Below are 24505 nucleotides of genomic sequence, written 5' to 3'. Positions count from 1 at the left end.
TGATTCTGTTTGGTATTCTGGAGACGATATGGATAGCACAGAGAGAGAGAGAAAGAGAGGGAGAGAGACAGGGAGAGAGATATAGGAAGGTAAAAGATGAAGAGAAGAGGCATCTCTCTCTGTATGCACTTCAAGATGACAGTATTCATACAGAATGAGAATGAAGGGGGAAAGAGCTACGTTCTGTTTCCCTTTTATTCGTAGTTATTGAGTCAGAATTTTGCCCAGTTTGCATCGGAGCAAACAAGATATAGATCATATTTGTTGAGGCAGACACCGAGATAACGGATAATATGAAAGAAACAAGGCTTTATTCTTTCTTTTTCTTGAGCCAGGATTTTGCCCAGCTTGCATGGGAGCAAACAAGCTGTGGATCACATGCATGTTTGGTGAGGCAAACAACAGGGGTATACTATCAAAGAAACAAGTTTTGTCAACACATATACTCCTAGAAGGTATGAGTTGCCCTAAAACAGCTCTCGATAGATATGCAAACAAAGCCATTTTGATATATATATGCTAGGTTTCGCAGTATTGCCAGCTTATACATGTGTATATACATGTGTATTTAAGGTTCCGAGCACTACAGGGGTGTGCTCCGTAGGGTGGTACAAATGGACGGGGCCTACAAATGAACTGGTACAAACAGACTGGTACAAATGGGCGGGATCTACAAATGGGCGGGATCTACAAATGGAATGTGGTACAAAACTACAAATGGCAACGTGGAGTGAAGGCCCAAGGCAAAGGCAAACAAAAAAACCTTCAAATCTTTAGTGTGTATAAATAAAGCCATAAAGCTAACCGAAAACAAACAGTTGAAATTTTTAGCCTTAAAGCTAACCTAAAGAAATTTTTTATTTTTAGTATCAATAAATAGATCTCTATTACCCGTTGAAAATCCCACAGGCCCACAAAAGTGAACGACGCAATCTGCTTGACATTCGGGGTCTCTAGAGCTTCGCTCCACGATTACAATGTAGCCTCGTTGCAGACCTGAACCTGAAACATAACTTGATTCCATTTATAGACTATGAGTATCAAATTCAAAGAGTTCGTGCGCTAATGTTTCAGCAATAAATGAATCAATTATTTGAAAGCATCTAAGAGACTTGGCCAGCTCCACCAGTAACTATATAAATTGATCGAATCGACATAAACCAACATTGAAGTCCTCGATACCAGTCATCCAACCACTATCTAACATAGAGTTAAGTGCATAGTAAATGGCTTAGAAATGTCAAATACGACGTCGAAATTTCTACCACCATTTGCTCCTCAGCAAACTGTGCCCACCACCACGGTAACCAGACCTCTAGGTACCTTGAGAACGTTGAAATGGATCATATTCTGATTTCCTCGTAGGCCAAACTGTCTCTCGAGTATTTCCCCCCAGAAGTACTTGCCCTCGTCTTGCACCAAATACCGGATTTCGATTCTCTAAAGTCGCTCGTTTTTTCATCACCAAAATTCTACTACGTATACTGTAGAGTGCGACAAGAGGTACTCTCTTCTCTTTTGAAGAGACAATACGGAGACCTTCTTGACATCGCAGATGGAATAACTGCAGTACGGTCCAAAGGTTTATGGCTGAACTTTCACGAAGAAGAAGCTATTGCCTTATTAGATGCTTGGCGTCGTAAAGAAGAGATTCGTAAGCTTGGTCTCACACCGTCAATCCAGTTGGATGAGCCTAGGAGCCTGGAAGAAATTATACAAATATTTCACCTATATCGAATGTTGGACTTTTTTTTTAGAAGACTACGCCAAAAACGCACCACGACCTAGGTGGATACAACTTGAACCTACTCAATGGCACCAAAAAATCCTACCTCTTGACTTATCCGACACCGAAAAACCCCGTTTCATGAGGGGATTATGTCGACTGCAAATCTTCTTTAATATTTTTGGAATTCGTGAACAATGTTGGTTTGATAAAAGCCCAGCCTTGGAGGAAGAAAACGACTGGCATCTTCATACTGATTACGAGAATCATACCTTATTTTGGGACATAATGTTTCCCTGGGAATGTGAAGAACTGGGATGCGTATGGTCATATTTGACAGACAAATACAAACCTATCTCGAAAGAAATTGCTACCGACCTTCGCAATCTCGTACCTAATATTGAATGCCATCTTCATTGGCAAAGTATGTCCGAGGAAGAACGTCCGAAGCGTAACACTTTCGTCGACGTCGAGTGTTATGAGGCGGAATATGATGGATATTTCGAGATATTGATGTCGGTAGGGCTGGGATTCCTCTACCGTGTTCTGAATGCTGATCGTCTGCTCCGGCGAAATTTGGTAATTGCTAATTCGGCTTTTTATTCTGAAGACATAGCCATTCCCCAATGGTGCAGTTGTTGGGTTAACAAACGCCCTAGAATTCCTCTAAACCAGCATGATATACTAGAGTTCGAACAGCTCTGGTCCACACTACCTTCTCACGAGCAGCCTAATATTGGTTGGAAAGTGTCGTGGCTAGTGTCCCATACACCGCGGCGACGATTGTATTGGTCATTCAAAGAAAACCGAGAACGTTGCAAAGACTGGGATTGGGGATATGCTCTATGGGATGAAGAGCGACTAGAAGGGTGGGGAGAAGACTGGAAAGCGACTTTGTTTGAACCTTCAGCCGAATGACTACTTATCAAAGCATCTTACTCCATCACCCTAAACGCAGATTCGACTATTTTACTTTTTGTTCAGGGGCCGTTAACTCCATGTCTCGGCACATAAGCGTCTTTTTGACATTATTTATCATTCTTTGTGGGCCATCCGAACTCCTGATGAGCGATACTGAACGCTAACATTGAAAGCCAACATGCGACAAGCCTTAAAAAGCTAAAAATAGGTCCTGTGGAACAGAGATGAGCTTTTAGTGAATTGAGGTCAAGGCTACATGTATAAACAGACTAGCTAAATTACACAGCAGTAATGAACTGATATCCGTTTTATATTGATAATGCTTAACAATAATTGATCTAGTTATTTGGGGTATTATTATCTTTGATATTTATGTTACTAGATCCTAGACGGCCTGTAAATGGAGCAAGGAAATTCTCAGGAGAGCCAGCTCTGGATACATCCCTGTATTTGGTACATAGCGACCATATCGATTAGGATCAGGTGTGACATCAGCCCCTGGGCCAGGCTTAAAGAGCTATTATCTCGTCCGAAGTAACCAGACCTGACATATTTCAATGCCGCCCATAACAGCCGGGAGGTTATTAATCGAATACCCCTGTCGATACACGGATAAACACAGTCAGGCAATGCCTATTGGTAGAGCCAAGCCAATATATAATTGCCATTTAATTTGTATCGTTAATACTATTCGACCCTGAACGAGGCACTAAAAAGAGTGGCTTGCGTAATGAACGATTCTCCGATCCCCCCGCAATTTGGTTCGAGGCGAATTTTTTCTCCGCACAGTTCGCAATCATGCTACGTTTCGGATGTGGTGTGGTGTGGTATGATTTTTGTTATCATTATTTTCTTTCCCAGCAGTCGGCGAGGCCCCAGATCGGTCGAGTTTGGTAGTAGCGCGGGTTTGAACATATTGCTCGAGCAAGCGCATTTGGCGTAGAACACCATAGATGTGGCAGACAAGCTGATCTCCCCGATCAGTATTCAATGTTCTAATGCGAGCAGTTCCAATCCGGACAGATCCGAAGATGTCCTCACCCCTGACGTGTACCGAGCTATGATACTACGCAGTAATTACGGAGGTATACATGGGTTCATCGGCTTGAGTGATACTAGCAGGCATAGTTCAGAAAATACCGGGGTTAGTTTTCAATAATAATATTTGAAAAATTAATCCAGCCCAAGCGCGGGCCTGCATGCGAGCCTTGTCACCTAAATGACAAGGATACTGGATAGCACAGTCGCACAACCCCCAAGGCAGTCCAATCAGTATCTCCCCTCATCGAAAGTTCACCACTAATAATGTACGCTGGAAATGGGAAATGCCCCAATGTTGGGTTGGACCGAGGATTAGGCAAATCCCGAACGTTGAGTTTGTCGAAAAGGATTTTTTTGTCCATTGAGAGTTTTCATCCCCCGCACAGCATCCTCTGCCTTTGTCTGCTATTTGAATTTCTTCTGGAAATTAGTCTCGGCCTGTCAATATTAATGTTGCTTGTTGCACACCATGATCTCAGCCAGCACGAACCAGACTCGTAGCATCAGGTTCTTTCCTCAACTGCCAGGTGTATTCGTGGCCCCTAGAGCTCTGATCCAATAACAAAACCTTTGTTATATGTATCTTGTGGTTGTCTTGATGCCTCCACGGCGTGAACTGGTAATTTGGCATTGAATCGATCATACTGAACCAGCTTTATCTCTCTCAATATCGATATTTCCCCCCTTTATCCCTCTACCTTCTGGCCGAAAATGTCTCTGAGCGATTCAGCCTTGTCTGCCATCATGGTAGCTGAAAGGACCACATCGATTCTCTCTCTCGTGACAACGACATTTGTCATCGGCACTTTCCTATGCTCGCGGTCTTTTCGCAAACCCATCACTCGTCTAGTGTTCTATGCCTCTTGGGGCAATGTCATGACCAATGCAGCTACTCTAGTCTCGCGATCTGGAGTATTGGCCGGTCAATACTCTGCGCTTTGCCTATTTCAGGGCTTTTTCATTCAATGGTATGCCCTTCTGTCTCTCTGTGTGAGAGCCAAGTTGATACAAGAAGATTGATGAATGTATGTAGGTTCATGCCAGCCGATGCCTTGTGGACATTTGCCATGGCGTGCAACGTCTACTTGACCTTTTTCCGAAAATACGACGCCTCGAGGCTGCGAAGTATAGAGTGGAAATATGCGATAATGTGCTACGGGGTGCCATTCATTCCGTCGTTTGTGTATTTCTTCATCAAGAGCGATTCCAAGGGCCCCATTTATGGATCAGCAGTGGTAAGTTTGCTCACGTCAAGCACCTGCGTTAGCCCAGAAGACTGACATGCGCTTCTTAGCTTTGGTGCTGGGTATCTACCCCATGGGACGTCCTCCGCATTGCCGTCTTCTACGGACCAACGTGGTTTATCATTCTTTTGACGTTTACCATATATATCCGCGTCGGTCTGCATATATATCGGAACCGGCGTCTTCTCCACAATTTCAGCAGTGCGGATCAGCAAGGAACTATTGACAGTGCGTTTGAGATTCACGCATCCAAGGTGGTCCGCATTACTAGCGAGGCGGCACACGCAAATGGTCCCAAAGATACCACTGCACAGGCTCACGGCCACGGTCATGGAGATTTAGAGTCGGAACGGATATCAGGAGCTGCCGAGAACTATGTTAGATATTCGGTGACGGTGGAAAGAGGGGATGGCATCCCAATGGCGCCCATTAAGCAGCCTGTCCCCCCGGCATCAGCAGCAGGGCAAAACGCAAGAAATGCATTGACCAGTGCGGCCGCCTGGGCATACTGCAAATATGCCATACTTTATTTCATTGCGCTTCTCGTCACATGGGTGAGAATATCGATCGGGCTGTAAACAAGCCCCAAAGTCTTTTTGCTAATACCTCGTCGTCCACAGGTCCCGTCAACCATCAACCGCGTGTACAGTCTGGCTCGTCCAAACTCTGTCAGTTTTGGACTCGAGCTTGCTTCCGCAATTGTTCTTCCCTTGCAGGGCTTCTGGAATAGCATCATCTACATTGCCATCTCATGGTCTTTGATCACCAAGTTCCTTCGCCGTGATCGTGGCCGCCGAAGCTACGCAGCTGGACGACGTCCGTTGAATTTCAGGCAGATGAACCGAAAGCACTTGAAGCAGTCTTCTGGGCTGGCGAGTGTCGGCTCTTCTGAAGAGTCTGAGAGTATCAGGCAGTTTGCGAGATCGCACGAGGACAGGCCAGAAAGGTCCGAGTCGATTTGATGAATATTCTCGTCTGATGTTTTGGCGTTTGGTTGGCGGAAAGATTTGTTATATGAGACTGTAATTTCATATATTGGAATATAATTGGGGGATTGATATTTTTTCTCTCTTTGAATTGAAACATTGGACGACCGAGTATTCGTAGGATATTTTTGTAGGAATAATAATAATGTGTAGAGTTACTCAGCGAATGTTGTTGTGATTGGCCCGAGTCCGGCGCGGCGCGTGTCGCGTTGGCCCCAACTTTGACCTCACTTGTTCCCCTCCAACCCCGACTCCACCTCCAACTCTTTGAAAAAAAAAGAACAGAAAATACGCTTGAATAAAGACTTCGAAATGCCTTCGCCAGCCCCAGACGACCGCCCGTCGCAGCAAGCCGCAAACGATAACACTCCCTCCGCCCCCGTCGCCGTGACACCCGGCCCGCGCGCCTCGCGCTTCCAGGACATCTACCACAAGGCGCTTCGGGCCACCGTCAAAGCGAACTCGTACGAGAACTTTGCTACTTGTTTCCCGACGCCGGCCAGGTATGTGCCGGCCAGTCTCGAGTCGGTGCATCGGCAATTGAACGCCAAACTGGAAGAGGGTGCAACGGCCGAGTTCAATGAAATTCTGAAGGAGCGAGAGGTCGTCAAGGGGTTGAACGAGCTGGATAGGCTGGTAGGTGACGCGAGGCGACGAAAGGATGGCGGGGAGAGCGAGAGTTCAGTACCGTATGTTTTGTGTTGGTTTTTGTTTACAAGGAAAGGAAAGGAATTAACCTGGGCTAATATGTTTTTTTTATTATTATTATCTATAGTCCCCATATGCTGGGTGCCGACGGTCTCTACCAGGCTCATCTCGCACCCTTTCTCGAACATGCCCAAGACAGCCTCAATGCTAAACTCGAAACGACGCAGTCACAAAACGCAGAGCTTGCGGACAGGATCATTGCTCAGCGCAAGGAAATGGAATCTTTGCTATCGGGCCTAGAAGCCGTCATGGCCGACCTGGAAGGTTCAGCCAAGGCATCGACGCAATACAGCAAGGAACACAGCCTGCGACAGAAAAGCATGCAGGTCGATGAAGACATTAAAAAGAGAACCGCTGTCTGAGAGGGTCACGACAGAACATCAGTATACCAAAGGCTCCGCATCCGTTGGCGCTACTAGGCCGTCCTCGACCATATCCTGGACAACGGTCAGGACTTTGTCGGATCCGGCGCTTTTCAGCTGTTTTAATTTCGACTCATCTCCAGCCAAAGCTGCGGCAAAGGCTTCTTTACAGGAAGCCTCCTGTTCTTCCGCGGCACCGTCCCTACGGGCTAATGTGGCAGCTCCACGGTAATATGTCTGAGCATTTTTGAGAAGGGTCGCGGCATATTCCTGCGCCACTTTGTAGTCCCAAGGAGGACCGGCGAGTCGCCACCGTGACATTTCGGTGTCTCCCCTGGCGATATGAACTTTACAGACGTTATCCGTTGTAGCCAGCTTAGAAGCTGCGGTCAATGCTTCCAAGGCAGTGGTCAGCCCTTGCCAGCGCAATGTCACTGATCTTTGCAGTTCCTCGTCACTGGCTATAGGAGGGTTGTCGGCAATTGCAGAGTTGAATGATGTGAGAGCCTCGGCTTTGCTGCAAAGACCTTCTGGGTCATCTGACAAGTCGAGCTCAGGTGGGAATGCGCTGCTAAGCTCTCTTTGATATGTTTCAACGTCGACTCGCCCGCCTCGGTACAGGATTTCGGTCAAAGCAGCCACGAACTGTGCACGAGCCAGGGCGACCTCATTATGCCTGTCTGTTCCCTCAACATAGGCGGCAATTTTCGTCTTCAAAAGCTCGTATGAATACTCTTCCACCCAGGCCAAGCCGTTGCCACCGTCCAAAGCAAGCAGTCCGCACAGAGTCGATAATGTCTCCAACTGGGCGACTGCCGTGTCTACCAATGTGTCTTTTGTGACGGGTTCGATAACTGCAGCCCATTGCTCTTCTCCTGGCGACTCTTCGGTTTCTGTCTCTTCCGGTGTATTTTGCGAGACGTCTGCTCGATCAGCGTCGGGTGGAATATCCAGTTCCCCTAATTCCATTGACTTAATCTGCTCCTGGGATTCTGTGTATCGAAGTTCCTGTAACACGAGACATCTCTGGAATAACTCCAGCGCTTCTTGCAGGTATTTGAGGGCCTCTTGGAGATGGGTTTCTTTTGGACGTTTTGATTCGGTCAAGATCTCTGCAATGCTGGTGAGAACCTGGGCAGTGTTGAACAAGGCATCGGCATTGTCTTGCTCGAGGACGAGAGCGTCTCGATGCGACTGCAACGCGATGTGAAGGATTTTGACCTGTGGAGCGGGGAGTTGGGCGGCAAGTTTAGGGTGTTGTGTAATCTCGTACTGAACGCGAGCTCTAGACGCAGAAATCTCGTCAAGTTTTGTTTTGCTTTGAAATATACAGGATGGATGTACTTGTTGTAAGCTAGATCAAACGACTGGGTGTATTCCTTGAGCCCGTTGTCGTAGATCTCAATGGCGCGCATGAAGAAGCGCATGGCCTTGACGGGGTCTCCGGCTCGCCATTTCTCGCCGCCTTCTTCCTGGTCGACGCCAGCTGGACTGCTGGTTAGTTTTGAGGAAATGAAAATGACTCAAAGTTGCATGTAGTGGTGGTGTATTGGGTATGCGTACCGGCCAGGAATTCATCTGCAGTTTCGGGATCCTTGCATGTAACAAGTCAATACCGATAGCAGCTTTTCAAAATAGATTTCACTCACGCTGTGCTGGAGCCTGCCCTTCTTTTTTTTCTGCTTGTTCTTGCCGCCGGCCCCAGCTTCTTTCAACAGGAATTTTGGCTTTGGCATGATGGAGCTTGCGATACGCTTTCACCAGAATAAGGAGAATGAGGTTTGTCGTCGTCACTTTTTTGCTCCCCGCATTATGTAGAGGCGATGTCCCGGCCGGCAGCCAATCGCGTGCTGCATTTCTGCCGCTGCCCGAGTTGGCCTAGTGCGAAGGGTACGTAAGGCGGTGAGCGTACTGGATCACGTGGCGAGCAGTTCGCTGTGTTTCACTACTTGGTACTCTGTAGTAACTAACTTAATTACTAACTACTAATTACTGCATGGAGGGAGGACACATGCGAAGGACGGAAAACATATCAAACCAACGTTAGTACTATTAGTATTTTCGGCGTAACTCGTCACTATTGGCCAGTGGATTCAATTTAGACTTGGGCAGCACGTGGCGAGGAGGGCCCGTTCTTTCTTTGCGCCCTTTTGAGATAACAACTGCATATGCATTGCTACTACTACTACACTACACCACCACCACTACTATTACCGCTATTATTCCTGCAGATACTACGGAATATATTAACATGCTAATATATTAATGTAAAATCCCCGTCGATCGTCCAGGGTCGGCATCCCACCGGGCCATGCGTCTTTTTTCATTATTCTACTCTGCAGTGTAGTCAAACCACCGAGCAATACCAGCATGCAAATAGAAATTCTAGTAATAGGCAGCAAAACACTGTTGATTTGAGTGCTGCACGCGTGCGCTTTGCTTCCCCCTCCAGGCTTGTCGATCGCCGTGCGTGGTGCTTCTAATTTCACTAGTTGCTTAGTCCCTTTGTCGCCCCTCTCCACGCAGTCCTGCTCTCTCTCTCTCCCTCGCCCGCTCTACTACTCCCGCGACTGCGTGACTCGTCACAATCCACCGCTCTTCCTTTTTTTTTGTCTTTGTTCTTGGTGTCAGAAACCACCAAAAATCTGAAACTAACTGAATAATTTCGTTACAACCCGGTCGCTAGTTCTTGGTGATCTTCGTCTCGGCTGACAATAGTGGGAGAAAAACGTCAATCCCGAACCTGTCAAACAAAACGGTCTTTCTACCGCCACCTCACCGTTGCATCCGGGTTTCTTGAATATTCGCCAAACGTATATAAACAGACATGGCTCGCGCTTCGCTTGACTCGGAGAGGCCTATCATGGCCCCCTCAGTACGTCTCTCCCCCCCCCCTTCCCCTTTCAACTCTGTCCTGACACGAGCTCGTTCTACCAGCATACCGACCCAAAACGATTCTCAACATATAGCGGAGTTCCCTCGTTGGCTGCCTCCGACCTGACTACCAGTACGCTGCCCAGTGGCGATTCCCGAATGGCCGATATCAAGGATTACTCCGAAGGCGTCGAGCGTCTCGAAAACAAACCCCTGGACAAACAGCGATTCGTGCCCAGCGCAGAGAAATCCGACAACCTGAACAAACTGGCTCTCGGAGCCAAGGTCGAACGTGCGCTCGGGCGAAGGATGACCAGCCAAGACGCCGTCATGCGGAAGCCCGTTATCTTGGACGAGAAGAAGGCCCTGGACTGAATGAACCGGGCACGGCCATATATTATTGTCGACTGGCTGGGGGGCAGCCTGTCTATTCCATCTGCTTCTTTTATTTTTCATTCTCTTTCGCCCGGCGTATCCATTCGATTGCTGTCATGCGCTGCTTTCTGCCCCATGTTGGTTATGGTTTGGCGTTTCTTTGTCTGTCTCTGCTCCTAGTGATTTCTTGTTTATATACCTTGCTATACTCACTGCAAACTCTTGGTTTGATTATTACGTCCCACTTATCTGTCTGTTGTTGAGGTGTCAAGTCTTTTCTCTACATAACACAGCATATTTTCTGCCTTTCTGTGCTCATTTCATTTCATAACCTGCCCATGTGTGAGTTTCAGAATATGCCATTTGTATACAATTGCCAAAAATCAACCATGCCAGAGCTAGCCCAACACTGCATTTAAAACAGCATCGCTTCCACCACTGTAGTGCTTACTGTAACTAGATGATACTGAGAGTGATGCCTTGGTGCCTTGGAGCCTTAGTCAGGCGCCGGCGGGCACAGACCAGCGACTTCGCACAAGCTTCTTTCTTCTGCCTCAGTCCGTCCTCCAGCCGCCAAAAAGTCGCCAGACCTCTCTCTTCTTTCATTATTTATTATTTCCATTCGCCATCAGCTTCGTCCCTCTTCTTCGATTCCATCCACGAGTTTTCTCATCCTCTATCACTCGACATATCGTCCTGCTTCGCCTTCCATCCCCGCCTCGTCCCGCCCGAAGAAACTTTTTCTCCGTTTGCGAGCCTTCGCCTGTCCATCTGCGTCCTGTCGCCCACACCCTGCTGCAATCGCGCACTTTAGCATTCGCGCGGCAAAAGTTCCCATTCTTACTCGATTTTCTGAGTTGATATAGCATTTATTGCCCGCGCCTTGGTTGGGTAGGCTCGCAATCAGTCTTCGAAGCGGTCGCATCAACCTGTGCTGACCCATTTCCCCCCAAAAACACAGGTTTTTCTCACACATCGAGCAATCGAACCGATTTTAGAACCGTTTCCTCTTTCAGACACCGCATTGGCATCACTCCCTCTACGCCACTTCATCTTTTTCACCTAGACCATCTCCATTAGACTTGATTTCCCTGCGTTCCCCCATCATCAATCATCATGGCCGACACGACCCAGCCTCCCATTAATGGCACCTACGCTGCTCCTCACCCTTACCCTGACCCCTACGTCTCTCATGCGCCCGTGAACACCATGGGCAACAACTACCACCCCGCCTCCACCTCGACTCCGTCGAACGGACCTGCGGGCTCCGAGCCCAAGAACGAGATCCCCAAGGATGAGGTCGGCTGGTACTTTGTCGAGCAGTACTACACCACTATGAGCCGCAACCCGGATAGACTCCATCTTTTCTACTCTCGTCACTCTCATTTTGTCTTTGGAACTGAGGCCGAATCCGTCCCAGTCGCTGTTGGTCAGAAGGTTAGCGATACCTCTCGGTTTACCCTTAATCTATATTCTGTGCACTAACATCTGTCATGGCAGGCCATCAACGAGAAGATTCGGGCCCTCGACTTCCACGACTGCAAGGTTCGAGTTTTGAATGTTGACACTCAGGGCTCCATGGACAACATCCTTGTTGCCGTGATCGGTGAAATCTCCAACCGCTCTGAACCCTCGCGCAAGTTCTCTCAGACCTTTGTTCTTGCACAGCAACCAAACGGCTACTACGTGCTGAACGATATCTTCCGCTACTTGGCTGATGAGGCTGAGGAGTTTGTTGCGGACGAGACTGTCGCAGCTCAGCCTAAATCCGTCTCTGAGCTTCAGGATACCTCTGTCGCGCAGCAGGAGACCACCTCGGAGCTTGAGCAGCCCATCGCCGCCCAGGGAACTGACGATGATGCCATTTCCGAGGTCGACACTAAACTTGCAGCCGCTACTACCAACGGCGAGCTTGACAAAATCCCGCAAGCTGCAACCCAGGAAAAGGCCGCGGTGCCCGTGACCCCTGCAGTTCCTGCTGTGCCCGCTGAGCCTGAGGTGCTTCAGCCTGAGAAGCCCCAGACCGCAGAACCAAGCCCGGCTACCAGCACCCCTAAAGAGTCTACCCCGGCTGCTAAGAAGGAACCTGTGGTTCCTACCAAGGCTGTGCCCATGTCTTGGGCAAGCGTTGCCGCTAAAAACCGTGCTGCTGCCGCTGCTGCCGCGGCCGCTGCCACTGCGGCCACTGCTACTGCTACTGCGGCTGCACCTACAGCTCCAGCTAAGAGTTCTGCTGCTGCGCCTGCGCCATCAGCAGCACCAGCTCAGCTCCAGCCAGAACAGCCTGCCGCTGCCGTCCCTGCTGAGGCATCCACTAGCAGCCAGCAATCGTCAACTGACGGATCTGGATGGCAAACCGCCGGCCACGACCACGGCAAGAAGCAATCTCGCGCCGGGGACGATCACAAACACCCCGCCTATATCAAGAATGTCAATGAGAAGGTTGACGCCTCTTTGCTTAAGACTGTTTTGTCTCGCTTTGGCAAGCTGACCCACTTTGACGTGAACCGTTCACGAGTATGTATCCCTGCATGATTCCAACATAGGACATTACTAATGTTATATACAGAGCTGCGCCTTTGTCGACTTTGCCGACCAGGCTTCCTACAACGCTGCGGTTGCAGCCAACCCTCACCAGATCGGCAGTGAGCAGGTGACTGTGGAAGAGCGCCGCGTTCGCACTGGCAACTTCAGCAACGCCTTCCCCAATGGTCGCGGTGGTGCCAACCGTGGCCGATCCGATGGCCGTGCCGGTAGTCAGGGCCGCGGTGGCAACTATCAGCGCGAGCAAGGCCGTGGAGGATTCTCATCTCGCGGCGGTCGCGGCGGTAACGTCAACAAGGGTCGTAGCCAGGCCCAGGCTGCTTAAGTTGTGCCTACAGTCTGACGGCTGAACGACATCAACGCGGCATGCCGACCCGTTTACAAAGAAAAAGAGTTTTTGACGATGTTCATTACGTACAAAACCACCTAATAATCACCCTATCCGTGACGGTCGCACATTTTACTTTTGCGATTTCGAGAAAAAGTATCTAGCGCAGTCTCGATTCTTGTATCAAATTTGGTTTCGTTTTTTCATTCCTCGGTTGTTCTGACAAGGACAGCTGTGGTTGTCTTAACAATTGCTTTTGTTTTGTGTTTTCTTGTTTTTGTTGAAGCATAGCGGGCCTGAGGTCTTTTTTTTCTCTTCTTTATTTTATTTTCACTGTTTTATTGCTTTCGACTATTTTGCACGATTATGGCCCCCTCCTATCACGAGTGTCTTGTAAATCCATTGATTTCTTTTCGCCCGCTTTTCCCCCTTACCTTATCCTTCTATGTACTTTCTTCCTTCCTACTTGTGATTTGAACCCCATCTATACGAGGGGGTGGTCATTTGGTTGGGTGTTTCTGGTTCTGATTTCTTTTTTTTTTGTTGTATGTTACCAACAGCTTTTCTTAATCCCTCGTTTTGGTGAACGTCTATCTCTGTCGTTGAAGAGCGAAGAAGAGGTAGCTTGATACGAAACTGTCGAGGTAATGCATTATTTGGTGGGAGGGGAAGGCATTGAAATAGCAATGAAGAAGAAGAAGAAGCGATGTGAATGTATACATGTCGGATGGAAGGCAAGAATAGTAGCAGCATTCTTTCTTAGGCGGTTGCTATTAAATAAACAAACAATCAATATCAATGAAACTAATTGATACAAATAGTCATTATACGTGTTTTAAGTAGTGGTAGGATATTAAACAGAACAAGCCATGATCTTAAAGAAATAAGAACCTGCTAGAACTTGTACACGCCAGACCTGCAATGGACATAAGAGACTAATGTTGTTTTTTACGTTGGAAAACATTTAGCTACGAAATGGAGCATGTTAAATTCGACGGCAGTTGATTTTTTTTGTAAGTTTTAAGAACCTAGTCTAAGCAATAAAACGAAAACAACTCGAGCGTCGCACCGAACGGTAAGCCCGCCCGAGCTGAAAAACAAGAAACAAAATCACTGTCGAAATAAAGAAATTTGTAAGAGATACACTCAAGTCATTAGAGAACCGCTCAAACGCCGCAGGGTCAATAGTTTCCCACCAGTTGGAAAAAAAATTGATGACCCCAAGTTTTCATTCGTTCCATTATGATAAAAATTTGTTACATTTCCTGGGGGGCTTTTCATTCGTATCACATGAGATAGCTGTGGTGGCTTGGAGAATAATCTAGTCGACCTCCTCCATGGCGCTCTCGCCAGTGGCCTCGGCGGCAGGGGCTTCCTCCTCAGCCTTCTCCTCAGCAGTCTCGGCGTCTTCGTCGACGTTCAGACCGAGTGAGACGAGCTTGTGGATGCGCTCGGCGAAGCTGGCGGGCTCGTCAATGGTGAAGCCAGAGACAAGGAGAGAGGTCTCAAAGAGCAGCTGGGTGATCGACTTGACAGTGCGGTCGTTCTCGCCGTCAGCCTCAACCTTCTTCTTGAGCTCCTTGACAATGGACGACTTGGGAGAGATTTCAAAGGTCTTCTTCGACGCCATGTAAGAGCTCATCGAGGTGTCACGGAGAGCCTGGGCCTTCATGATACGCTCCATGTTAGCCGACCAACCGAACTGGCCGGTACGGATGGCACAAGGAGCGCCGGAGAGCTTGTGAGAGACGACGACCTTCTCGACCTTGTCGCCGAGGATGTTCTTCAGGGTCTTGGCAAGGCCCTCGTACTCCTGCTCCTCCTTTTCACGCTCGGCCTTCTCCTCCTCGGTCTCCTCAAGTTCAAAGTCCTTGGTGATATCAACAAGCTTCTTGCCGTCAAACTCCTTCAGCTGGGTGAAGGCGTACTCGTCAATGGGGTCGACGAGGAAGAGAACTTCAAAGTTCTTCTGCTTGAGGGTGTCAAGGAAGGGAGACTTCTGGACGGCCTTGAGGGACTCGCCAGTAATGTAGTAAATCTGCTTCTGGTGCTCCTGCATGCGGGTGATGTAGTCGGTGAGAGAGGTGATCTCGTCACCAGACTTGGTGGAGTTGAAGCGGAGGAGCTTGGCCAGAGCCTGGCGGTTCTGGGAGTCCTCGTGGATACCGAGCTTGATGTTCTTGCTGAAGGCGCTGTAGAACTTGTCAAACTGCTCACGGTCCTCGGCGATTTCATTGAAGAGCTCGAGGGTCTTCTTGACGATGTTCTTGCGGATGACCTTCATGATCTTGTTCTGCTGAAGGGTCTCACGAGACAAGTTGAGGGGCAAGTCCTCGGAGTCGACGACACCCTTGATGAAGCTGAGCCACTCGGGGATGAGGTCGGTGGCATCGTCGGTGATGAAAACACGACGGACGTACAACTTGATGTTGTTCTTGGTCTTCTTAGTTTCAAAGAGGTCGAAGGGAGCGCGCTTGGGAACGTAGAGGATAGCACGGAACTCGAGCTGACCCTCGACGGAGAAGTGCTTGACACCAAGGTGGTCCTCCCAGTCGTTGGAGAGCGACTTGTAGAAGGCAGCGTACTCCTCCTGGGTGATGTCGGCAGGGTTGCGAGTCCAGATGGGCTTGGTCTTGTTCAGCTCCTCTTCCTCGATCTTGGACTCCTTGATCGTCTTGGTCTTCTTCTTCTTTTCCTCTTCCTCGTCGTCGACCTCCTCGACCTTGGGCTTCTTCTCCTCGTCTTCTTCCTCCTCCTTCTCCTCGGCATCCTCGTCGGGGACCTCCTTCTCGGTCTCCTTCAAGACGTGGAGGTAGATGGGGTAGGAGATGAACTCGGAGTGCTTCTTGACGACCTCCTTGATCTTGGCCTCGTTGAGGTAGTCCAACTGCTCATCCTTGAGGTGGAGGATCATCTTGGAGCCGCGGCCGAGCTGCTCGCCCTCGGTATCGGCGGTGAGGGTGAAAGTACCACCAGCACTGGACTCCCAGACGTACTGTTCGTCGTCGTTGTGCTTGGAGACGACGGTGACCTTGTCGGCCACGAGGTATGCCGAGTAGAAACCGACACCGAACTGGCCGATCATGGAGATATCGGCACCGGCAGTCAGAGCCTCCATGAACTGCTTGGTACCAGAGCGGGCGATGGTACCGAGGTTGTTGATCAAGTCCTGGACTGTGTTAGAATTTTTTTTTTTTTTTTTAAAAATTAAATTAAATTATTTGTCACGGGAAACTTACAGCCTTGGTCATACCAATACCAGTGTCGCGGATGGTGATGGTCTTGTTCTCCTTATCGGGGATGATGTCGATGCGGAGATCCTTGCCCGAGTCGAGCTTGGATGGGTCTGACAACGACTCATAGCGGATCTTGTCGAGCGCATCGGAGGCGTTGGAGATCAACTCTCGCAGGAAGATTTCCTTGTTGGAGTAGACGGTGTTGATGATGAGAGACAGCAGCTGAGAGATCTCAGCCTGAAACTCGAAGGTCTCGGACATCTTGAGAGAGATGTGATGGGAAAAGGGTATCCTGGAGGGGGGTAAAAGTGAGCACAGCTGCCTGGGGAAAAACGCAGATTTTTTCTTTCTTTCTTTTGCCAAGCGAGAGGAGCGCAGGCAGGAGACAGCAAGGGCAGAAAGAACCTACAATAAAAGGAGAGAGAGAAGAGCTAGCCGTCTGGATCTAGCTGACGCAGAAGATGGACAGGGAGGATGGAGAGAGAGAGAGAGAAGAGAGGTGGAGGACTAAAATACTCGGTGCGGGCGCCCGTTTCTGCCTTTTCCTGTAGCTTCGAAGCGATTCTATGCTATCGCGGGCCGCTAGTCCGCATCCAGACTAGCGCTGGCCGGCTGCGTTCTCTGGAAGCTTCTGCAAGCAACGTATTATTATTATTATTATTATTGTTACACTATTTGGATACTATCGTTCTTTGCTATTTACTGTTATTATTATTATTATTCTTCTTCTTCTTTCCTTTCTGGCTGCCCGTCTGTGTGCTTCTCGCTGTCAATAATGTGAGCCCACTCTTCTCTCCTCTTCCTGCAGCATCTAGAACGACCCACACTGGTCTCTCACCAAAACGCATGCAGACATCCATGGTTCGGTTGCTGTCGTCATGGTCATAATAATGATATTCTTTACATTTTTCCTAATTTCGACCATGCCTTATTATTATCGTTATTAATTATTATTATTATTTGTTTATGACTCCCCTCTGTCGGTGTGAAACAAAGTGGCGGTATCGCTGGTGGCGTTGCTAGGGCAGCTAAACTCACTAGACTGGGACTAGTTAGGTGCTTAGTCGACACTCAAAATTATTTCTTGTACGAGCTTAGTTACTACTACTAGGGACCCTGAGAGCTGTTTGCTCAATACATGATTCACTGCACATATGGGAGATCTGCTCTTTGCTCGTATACCGCTTGCATCCGGTCAACGGATGTTGCTTGTCTGAAGAGAGAGAGAGAGAGAGAGAGAAGAGAAAAAAAAGAAAGAAAAAAGAGACGCCGGTTCATGATCGTAACAAATGTCGTCGTATGCAGTCGTAACAAGGAGGTTAGGGTTAGAAAGCATCCACCGTCTAGTCCTCCGAGCTGAGCCAGTCGAACCGCCATTCATACAAGCTCTGTGAAGGCAGCCCCCAAAACTTGGCCAACCAGAGCGCCAAACCGCCCACGATTCCGAAACTGCCAACGACCTGTACCATGATCCAGCCTCGGCGCCGCAGATCGTCGTTCCATCGGACTAGTCCCAGCGGATCTTGCGGGCTGAGCTTGGTCAGTCGATACTGCCCCTTCTGTCCACTGCACGTACGCACGACGGTTCCGCCAGTCGTTTGGTCGATGTCAACCGTCCATGCTGGAAAGCCGGGGGTCTGATTGATTGGGACGAGACTCCCGTCGACAACACATTCGCCCAGCCGTTCAGTCAGCCAAACTGCTCGTTCACCGCGCGCAAGAGCTGCGTATCGCTCGCGTTCATTCTCCAGGCTTTGTTGCAGATCCGCTGCCCATTTAGCCAGTCGCACGCGGGCCAGCTTTTCCTCGCTTTGCGTATAGTCGGATACTCGGGCCAGCGTGTATCCGGGGGCTCCTACGGAAAAGAGAGCGTTTGTGTAGGGAGGGACTCCTGGACTGGTAGAGCGCTGGAGCAAGGCCTTGGGGCCACTGGCTTCAGAGGGAACCCAGTTTCTGTTTTGGATAACCTTCTTTGCCGCTGAATGACGAAGCCAGGACATGTTGTCGCCATCAAACACTTTGTCTAATAGCTCGTCCAGTTCAGACTGCACCAAAGGTTGTATGTAGTCTGGGCTCATCAAGACACTAGCATCCATATTGTCGTCATCGCTCGACCGTGTCGAAGATACTGCAAACGGTGTCTGCAGAGGTGAGTCTTCTGGCGAGCCAGAGCTCTCAAAGGAAAATGGCCGAATGCCGCGACTGTCGATGTGGGAATGAAACGATTTCTTCAATTCAGCGATTTGGGGGGCGGAGAGCAAGTCCGATTTTGATATCAGGGGAATAACATTGGTAAATTCGGAGAGTTTTTGAATGCATTCTACATCCGATGAAAGTGTGTCTGTACATGGTTGATCGAGTTAGTAGAAGCATGAGACACAGGCTAGATAATATGTGCCGACCTTCAGAAATAAGATAAAGCAGGACATCCACTTGGGAGCCTCCGTTCCCCCCTAGCATGTTTTGAAAGTCGAGACAGGGTTGTCTGATTGAGGCTACCGCGCGGGACAGCTGCTGTTTCATATATTGGATGATTGCTTCGGTTTGATGCAGCCGGTTCTTGCTTGCAGCCAGGGTATCGACGAAACATAGATTCCTTTCTAGAACAACTTCCCCGCTATTCTTCCGCCGCCGTAGAACGCGCGAGTCCTCGAGGTCAGACCACCACGGTGGGTAAGGCTTGGTGCTTGCGTAAATCTCCGAGAGCGACAAAGCAACTGGGTTCTTGGAGGTTATCGTCGACCGAGGCCTACTGTTATCGGGCAAAATGGGCTTTTCCACCGGATCGACGTGGACGATGTCGTCGCATGCTTGGACAATGGACTTGATCAATGACGATTTCCCCGAGCCTGCAAGGCGTGAGTTCTCATTTTCTGAATTCATTACAACTCATGTGCGTTTACCTTTTGCGCCAGCAACCATGATCTTGAATCTACCAAATCTCTTGCCTCTATCGGTAAATGGCCGCCGACTGGGCATGCGGATACTGGGCATGATTAGTTGCGAAGAGCCATCAGTGTCGCCATCTGTCAACTTCTCCGCCGCCTCCGGAGTCTCTTCATCTTCCTCTCCGCTTGATACCAGGGCCTGACTGCTGATATCGTCGGTGACCGATAGGTCGTCGAGCGGTTTGAATGACCGGAGGGACGTAGACTTGGGGCTGCTGGGCAATGACGACGGATCGTCAGTCAGGCCGAACGGCGTCAAGGGACGAGACGGGGCAACAATGGGCGAGGGCCGGCCATGGGAGCCTGTCACAGAGAGGTCTGTTCTATCGACATGGTGAAGTAGATCGGACGGTTTGAGCGTCGTCCGACGTGTGGATGATGTGTCGTAATCCTTGGCGCTACAATGCACATCGTCCTTGGCTGAGAAGGAGCCATTTGCGGTGCTTATTGTTTCTTCGAGACTCTGGACACCGTACATGCTGTCTCGCGGAGAGGCGTTGTGCGTGGACGAGACCAGATCGTCGTCAGCGTCTCGTGCGAGGAAGAAGGTCGTGGGCTGTTGAGCTTCGGCCCATGGCGGAAGGGGCTGTTCGGTCGACGAGGATTTGCGAGCAGGCGAAGGGGGATATTCGGGGACGACAGGGCGCATTTTGTGGTCAAGGCTAACTCGGAAAAGAGGTCCGTCGCAAGGAGCTGGGGATGTTAGGCAGACATGCTCATCTTGTCGTCGTTATCCGATTAGCACACTGTAGCAGACTAGCAGTGATAAGGATCACGTGTGGTGGGCTGTTGTCTCTGCGACTAGCCAGATAGGGTCTAGTGCATCTTCCCCGCATCCTGCTGGCTAATCAGAACTACTTCCTACATGTGCACGTATGTCCAAGGTGCTATTAATTGTCTGATAATTGTATATATACATATATACATACAAAGTGCCGTTAATTATCTATTAAATGTGTTTGATGAAATGCAGTAGTATCGTCGAATTACAAGAATAGGTGGGTATGGCTGTTTGCACTGTTTGCACCCTTCGTGCAGCGACATCGTCCCGAAGAATCCCGAGTTGCTTCTCCATCTATTATTGCGTATCGCCTGTTAGAGGGATAGATAGGCTGTTTAAGACCCCAGTGGTGTTAAGTACTCTTTAATATCAATGTCAATATTATTCCTATCTGGCGACGAAATTCCTGCATTGCTCGAGCCTCGAGCATACGAGCATAGCTTCACAGCCCCACCATGTACTTCGACGACTATAGTCGGGCGTGCTATACATCATCCTGCAGGCTAGTTCGGCGACCTTAAGCGCATTTGCCGCTGCGTTATTCATAATCTTCTTTCATTGGGTTTTCCGAAGGGACGATGCTGGTGTTTGACTAGTATTTTTTTTATTCCATTGTAGACGGTGCATGGTAGACATTCAGCTAGAATGTGGTCACATATAGGTAGCCCACGAGGGCCAAGTCACAAGCCTGCATGACCGACGATCCAGCGCCAACATAGATCTATAATTAAACAATGAAATACACTGTAGTGGTATGATAATGACAATGCTAATTGGCCAACTGAAAAGTAGCACTGCAACCTGGTTGTTTCGTTGCGCAACGGAAAGGACTTCCTCCCAGCAAATTCAAATGTCCAACATTAATATTGCTATTATTATTATTATTATTCACAGTAAAAACTTTTCCTGAGACCCCTCCAGGGCCCCGACACCAATCAGCCTGCGCAACCGGCCATTTCAGTCGCGACTAGTCTCGCTAGCAGCGTCTAGGCCCAGTCTCCGAGGCGAGTGTCCACCCGCAGCTTTTCTCAACCACCACCACCACCACCATCATCAACAACACCACACAACCGCCATCGTCTGTCTCGGTAAATCGACATCGCAGCCAGTGCCCTTTGTCATCTAACGAGCCGTCTCTGGCAGCCTGACGGTGTATCCCGCCTCATAGCCCGCAGTGCCACCTGCGGCCGCTCTATCTCGCCGCTTCCGGTAACGCGGCCGAGGCTTCACCCCCGGTGCGACTCGACTCGACTCGACTCGCTCGCTTGTTTGGGAGCTAAGCCATCATTCGCAATGGCAATGGATCACGATACCTCTGTCTCCTGGTCGGAGCAGCTTCCGGGAGAGACCCTGATGGCCCACGCCAACGAAGACGACTTTTCCACCTTTCTGGAGTTCGGCCTCGACTTTGCCGACCTGGAGGGGCATGGCTCGCCCGCTGTCCAGCAGCACCAGCATCAGCACCAGCGAGCAGCAATGCAGCATCCCGATCACTCGATCACCACCTCAATGGCTGAAGATGCTCGCATCGCCCCCGGCCATGCCTCGCCGTATGCTCCTGTCGTCTCCGGCCACTTGCCCGTCGGCATTCCGAACAACGGGCCCGTCGAAGATCATGCATTCCACTTTTCGCACGAGCAGCAGCAGGCTCAGCAACACCACCACCACCAGCAACAGCAGCAGCATATGGCCTCGCACAACCATCCACAGCTGGCTCTCCAGCACCAGGACAAATATCCCCCGCACACCGCTACCCACTCATTCCCCAACGGCCAGCATGTAATACCACCAACTCCGAATAGTATCGAGCTTCATGGCGGTGCTGCCCGCTACCCGCAGCGCGTGGATATGGGAAGTGAGATCTACGACCGGTACGGTCAGATGAATGATGACCAGGTAACACAATTTCCAACCAACTCCACGAGCCTGCCACAGACCTAATCAAACTGATGTAACAGGCTGCTTTCTATACCCCCTTAATATCACCCGCAATGACGCCCTTGGAAACACAATTCCGCCTTCCCGAATATACCATCCCCGGCGAGTACTTCACCCCGCTGACTTCACCCGCCCTTGAGCCACAGGGCTCCAACAACAACAACGGCTTTCCATTCCAACAGACGAAACAGCCTCCAAGCACCCAGGCCCCAGGTGACCCTGCCACGAGCATGGGTATGACCTCTGCGCCTTCGTCCCCAGCTGTCTTGAGACGACAGCGGCGCCGTCCCTCCACCGCGACTCGCACCGGCGGGCGAGCTGCCAAGGCATCCCCTTCAATCCAACCCAAGAACTGGAGAAAGCAGGCCATGACCACGCAATTCGTGGCTGACGACCTCGCAAATAATGGCCTAGGGCAGGACGCCCGGCTAGCTACCGGTGGAGGCAGCTCCCTGCGCTATAGCGGCCATGAAAGCTCTCAAGACTCTGTGTCACCCGAGCCCATCTCAGAGCCACTAATGCCTCCTCCCGCAATCCCATCAGCACGCAGGTCGCCGGCGTTCCGGCCTCAAGTCATGGAATCAGATTCAAGTGCTCCCGCCACTCCTGCTACGCTGATGAGGATCAACAATCGGCCGCAGGAACCTACCGGCCAGTTTTCCGGCTTTGCCAGTCTTGTTCCAAATGACGTGCAGGATGAGCTTATGGAGGATGTGGTTTTGCCCGAGGCCGCTGCCACAGATATTCGTCCACGACCGAGCCGCATCGACACCGCAATCAACTCCAAAGAGCAGCACTCGGTCCATTCGACTCCTGTTGATCCCAAGTCCGCCACAGAACGCCCTGCTTCTGGGTCGTTGACACCTGCACCGCATTCGGGAGCTATGCCGTCTCCTAGTGGACCCATTCCCAAGAAATCAGATTCCAAGGCTGTAAATGGCCGCAAGAGACACAGCGTGAGCTCTTCTCATGCCAGCCCGGCTCTTCGTCCAAGGATAAGCCCTAGCATTCAGCCACTAGTCCGTGGTGAAGGTGCGTTCTCCCAAAACTTTTAGATAAATTCCCGCAACGTTTAGCTGACGTGTGATTATAGGCATGACGGGTGAATCTTCGGCGTTGTATCTTGCATCCAAATCCAATTACCAACACATTCTGGACGGAACCCTCTTACCGGGCGTCTCATACCCAGAATCTCTTGCCGAGAACCTGAGCTCCAAGCGGACGAATCACAAACTGGCCGAACAGGGACGCCGAAATAGAATCAACACTGCTCTGAAGGAAATCGAAGCCCTTTTACCACCTGGGTTTACTCGGGAACGAGCTGCCAAGGAGAGTAAAGAAGCAGGCGCTGCAAAAAGTGGAGAAAAGGAGAAAGACAAGAACGCTCAGCAGACGATCAGCAAGGCCAGCACTGTTGAGATGGCCATTGACTATATCAAGGCTTTGCAGCAGGAGCTAGACTCGACCAAATCGCAGCTCAACATAGCAGTGTCCAAACTGGCTGCCCAGAGTTCGAATTCCCCTAACAGCGCTGCAAACAGCACAGATGCGGCAACAGAGAACTCGGTTTCTCCTGCGTAGTTTGTTGAAGATATGCCGTGCCAAGTTGATAGACCGGTGTTTTCTATTCATTTCTTTTCTTCTTCCCTTTCATCTTTGTTTTTCTATATGGGTGGCTCGATTGTTTTATTTCGGCTGTGTGGTTGTGGCGTATGGAAGATTTGATATCCGATTTTTTTTTTGATTTTTTTTATTTACGTTGTTACGCCCGTTGATGAGATGCTTGACGCCTGGTCGGTTTTAAAGCTGGGGGTGGCTGTTTCAGTTTATTTTCTCGGTTTTTTTGTTTGGAAATAGTCTGGTGCTATTGTAGCCTAGAGTAGTCTGTCTGTTCTTGTTATTAAGAGTCAGAATTGTACACATTAGTAATGCACGATGTACATTTATTTCAGGTAGAATTCGATTAATAGAGATGAATTTATCAATTGATATTTAGATGTTTGAGCGATAAGTATAAGTCAGATGTAACACTATTACTTCTGATTGCCTGTCCCAATCTACATGTAGTTCGTGCAGCTTGCCGCCCTGACGAGTGACAGGGTACAGCTAGAAAAGGCTAGGCATGTTATATTCAGCTATCTATATAGCTCTTCTTAACTAAATATTATAAAATCATGGTTCAGTAAAATTTATCTATATAAATGGTACTATTATTACAAGTTATCTCACATTATTCTAGTCAGCGAAAAGTTTCTTGTATTACCCATAAAGAGTTAAATACCCTAATATAAAACGAGTAAGTATAGTGCTTCTTTATTAAAACCATCTTACTTCAATAGAAATATTCAGCAATTACTTTTCACAGACAGAAAATTAAATAAATCACTTAAAGCAGTAAATGGCTTTATAATCATTTAAATTTTTTTCTTTTACTTTTAATAACTATGTGGACTTAGTATTAACCAAGATTGTGAACCCAGCCTAAATTTATGT

General features: G+C 49.2%; 8 protein-coding genes across 8 annotated transcripts; 5 read left to right on the top strand and 3 right to left on the bottom strand.

The window, feature by feature from the left end:
• Positions 1 to 1237: 1237 nt before the first annotated feature.
• On the top strand, positions 1238 to 2644 carry TRUGW13939_00081 (uncharacterized protein; the record flags this gene model as incomplete). Its single annotated transcript, XM_035483296.1, has 3 exons — positions 1238 to 1303; positions 1366 to 1654; positions 1758 to 2644. 3 exons carry the CDS (start codon positions 1238 to 1240, stop codon positions 2642 to 2644), a joined length of 1242 nt encoding a protein of 413 aa, XP_035339189.1.
• Positions 2645 to 4399: 1755 nt separating this feature from the next.
• TRUGW13939_00080 (uncharacterized protein) lies at positions 4400 to 6988 on the top strand (the record flags this gene model as incomplete). The annotated part of the gene is made up of 6 exons (XM_035483295.1): positions 4400 to 4656; positions 4722 to 4923; positions 4983 to 5486; positions 5553 to 5835; positions 6223 to 6607; positions 6694 to 6988. The coding sequence occupies 6 exons, from the start codon at positions 4400 to 4402 to the stop codon at positions 6986 to 6988; spliced, it is 1926 nt and encodes a 641-aa protein (XP_035339188.1).
• An 18-nt stretch (positions 6989 to 7006) lies between these two features.
• Positions 7007 to 8724, bottom strand: TRUGW13939_00079 (uncharacterized protein; the record flags this gene model as incomplete). Its single annotated transcript, XM_035483294.1, has 4 exons — positions 7007 to 8273; positions 8333 to 8474; positions 8552 to 8582; positions 8638 to 8724. 4 exons carry the CDS (start codon positions 8722 to 8724, stop codon positions 7007 to 7009), a joined length of 1527 nt encoding a protein of 508 aa, XP_035339187.1.
• Positions 8725 to 9815: 1091 nt separating this feature from the next.
• TRUGW13939_00078 (uncharacterized protein) lies at positions 9816 to 10237 on the top strand (the record flags this gene model as incomplete). The annotated part of the gene is made up of 2 exons (XM_035483293.1): positions 9816 to 9863; positions 9926 to 10237. The coding sequence occupies 2 exons, from the start codon at positions 9816 to 9818 to the stop codon at positions 10235 to 10237; spliced, it is 360 nt and encodes a 119-aa protein (XP_035339186.1).
• A 1116-nt stretch (positions 10238 to 11353) lies between these two features.
• On the top strand, positions 11354 to 13106 carry TRUGW13939_00077 (uncharacterized protein; the record flags this gene model as incomplete). Its single annotated transcript, XM_035483292.1, has 3 exons — positions 11354 to 11674; positions 11738 to 12754; positions 12807 to 13106. The coding sequence occupies 3 exons, from the start codon at positions 11354 to 11356 to the stop codon at positions 13104 to 13106; spliced, it is 1638 nt and encodes a 545-aa protein (XP_035339185.1).
• A 1324-nt stretch (positions 13107 to 14430) lies between these two features.
• On the bottom strand, positions 14431 to 16606 carry TRUGW13939_00076 (uncharacterized protein; the record flags this gene model as incomplete). Its single annotated transcript, XM_035483291.1, has 2 exons — positions 14431 to 16278; positions 16349 to 16606. 2 exons carry the CDS (start codon positions 16604 to 16606, stop codon positions 14431 to 14433), a joined length of 2106 nt encoding a protein of 701 aa, XP_035339184.1.
• A 1082-nt stretch (positions 16607 to 17688) lies between these two features.
• Positions 17689 to 19942, bottom strand: TRUGW13939_00075 (uncharacterized protein; the record flags this gene model as incomplete). The annotated part of the gene is made up of 3 exons (XM_035483290.1): positions 17689 to 18686; positions 18748 to 19194; positions 19249 to 19942. 3 exons carry the CDS (start codon positions 19940 to 19942, stop codon positions 17689 to 17691), a joined length of 2139 nt encoding a protein of 712 aa, XP_035339183.1.
• Positions 19943 to 21367: 1425 nt separating this feature from the next.
• TRUGW13939_00074 (uncharacterized protein) lies at positions 21368 to 23593 on the top strand (the record flags this gene model as incomplete). The annotated part of the gene is made up of 3 exons (XM_035483289.1): positions 21368 to 21970; positions 22033 to 23044; positions 23106 to 23593. 3 exons carry the CDS (start codon positions 21368 to 21370, stop codon positions 23591 to 23593), a joined length of 2103 nt encoding a protein of 700 aa, XP_035339182.1.
• Between the last annotated feature and the right edge of the window lie 912 nt (positions 23594 to 24505).

The sequence above is a fragment of the Talaromyces rugulosus genome, chromosome I, assembly GCF_013368755.1.
Source record: "Talaromyces rugulosus chromosome I, complete sequence".
Lineage (NCBI taxonomy): Eukaryota > Fungi > Ascomycota > Eurotiomycetes > Eurotiales > Trichocomaceae > Talaromyces > Talaromyces rugulosus.
Note: the sequence above shows the minus strand (reverse complement) of the source record. Positions and strands in the feature narration are given on the sequence as shown.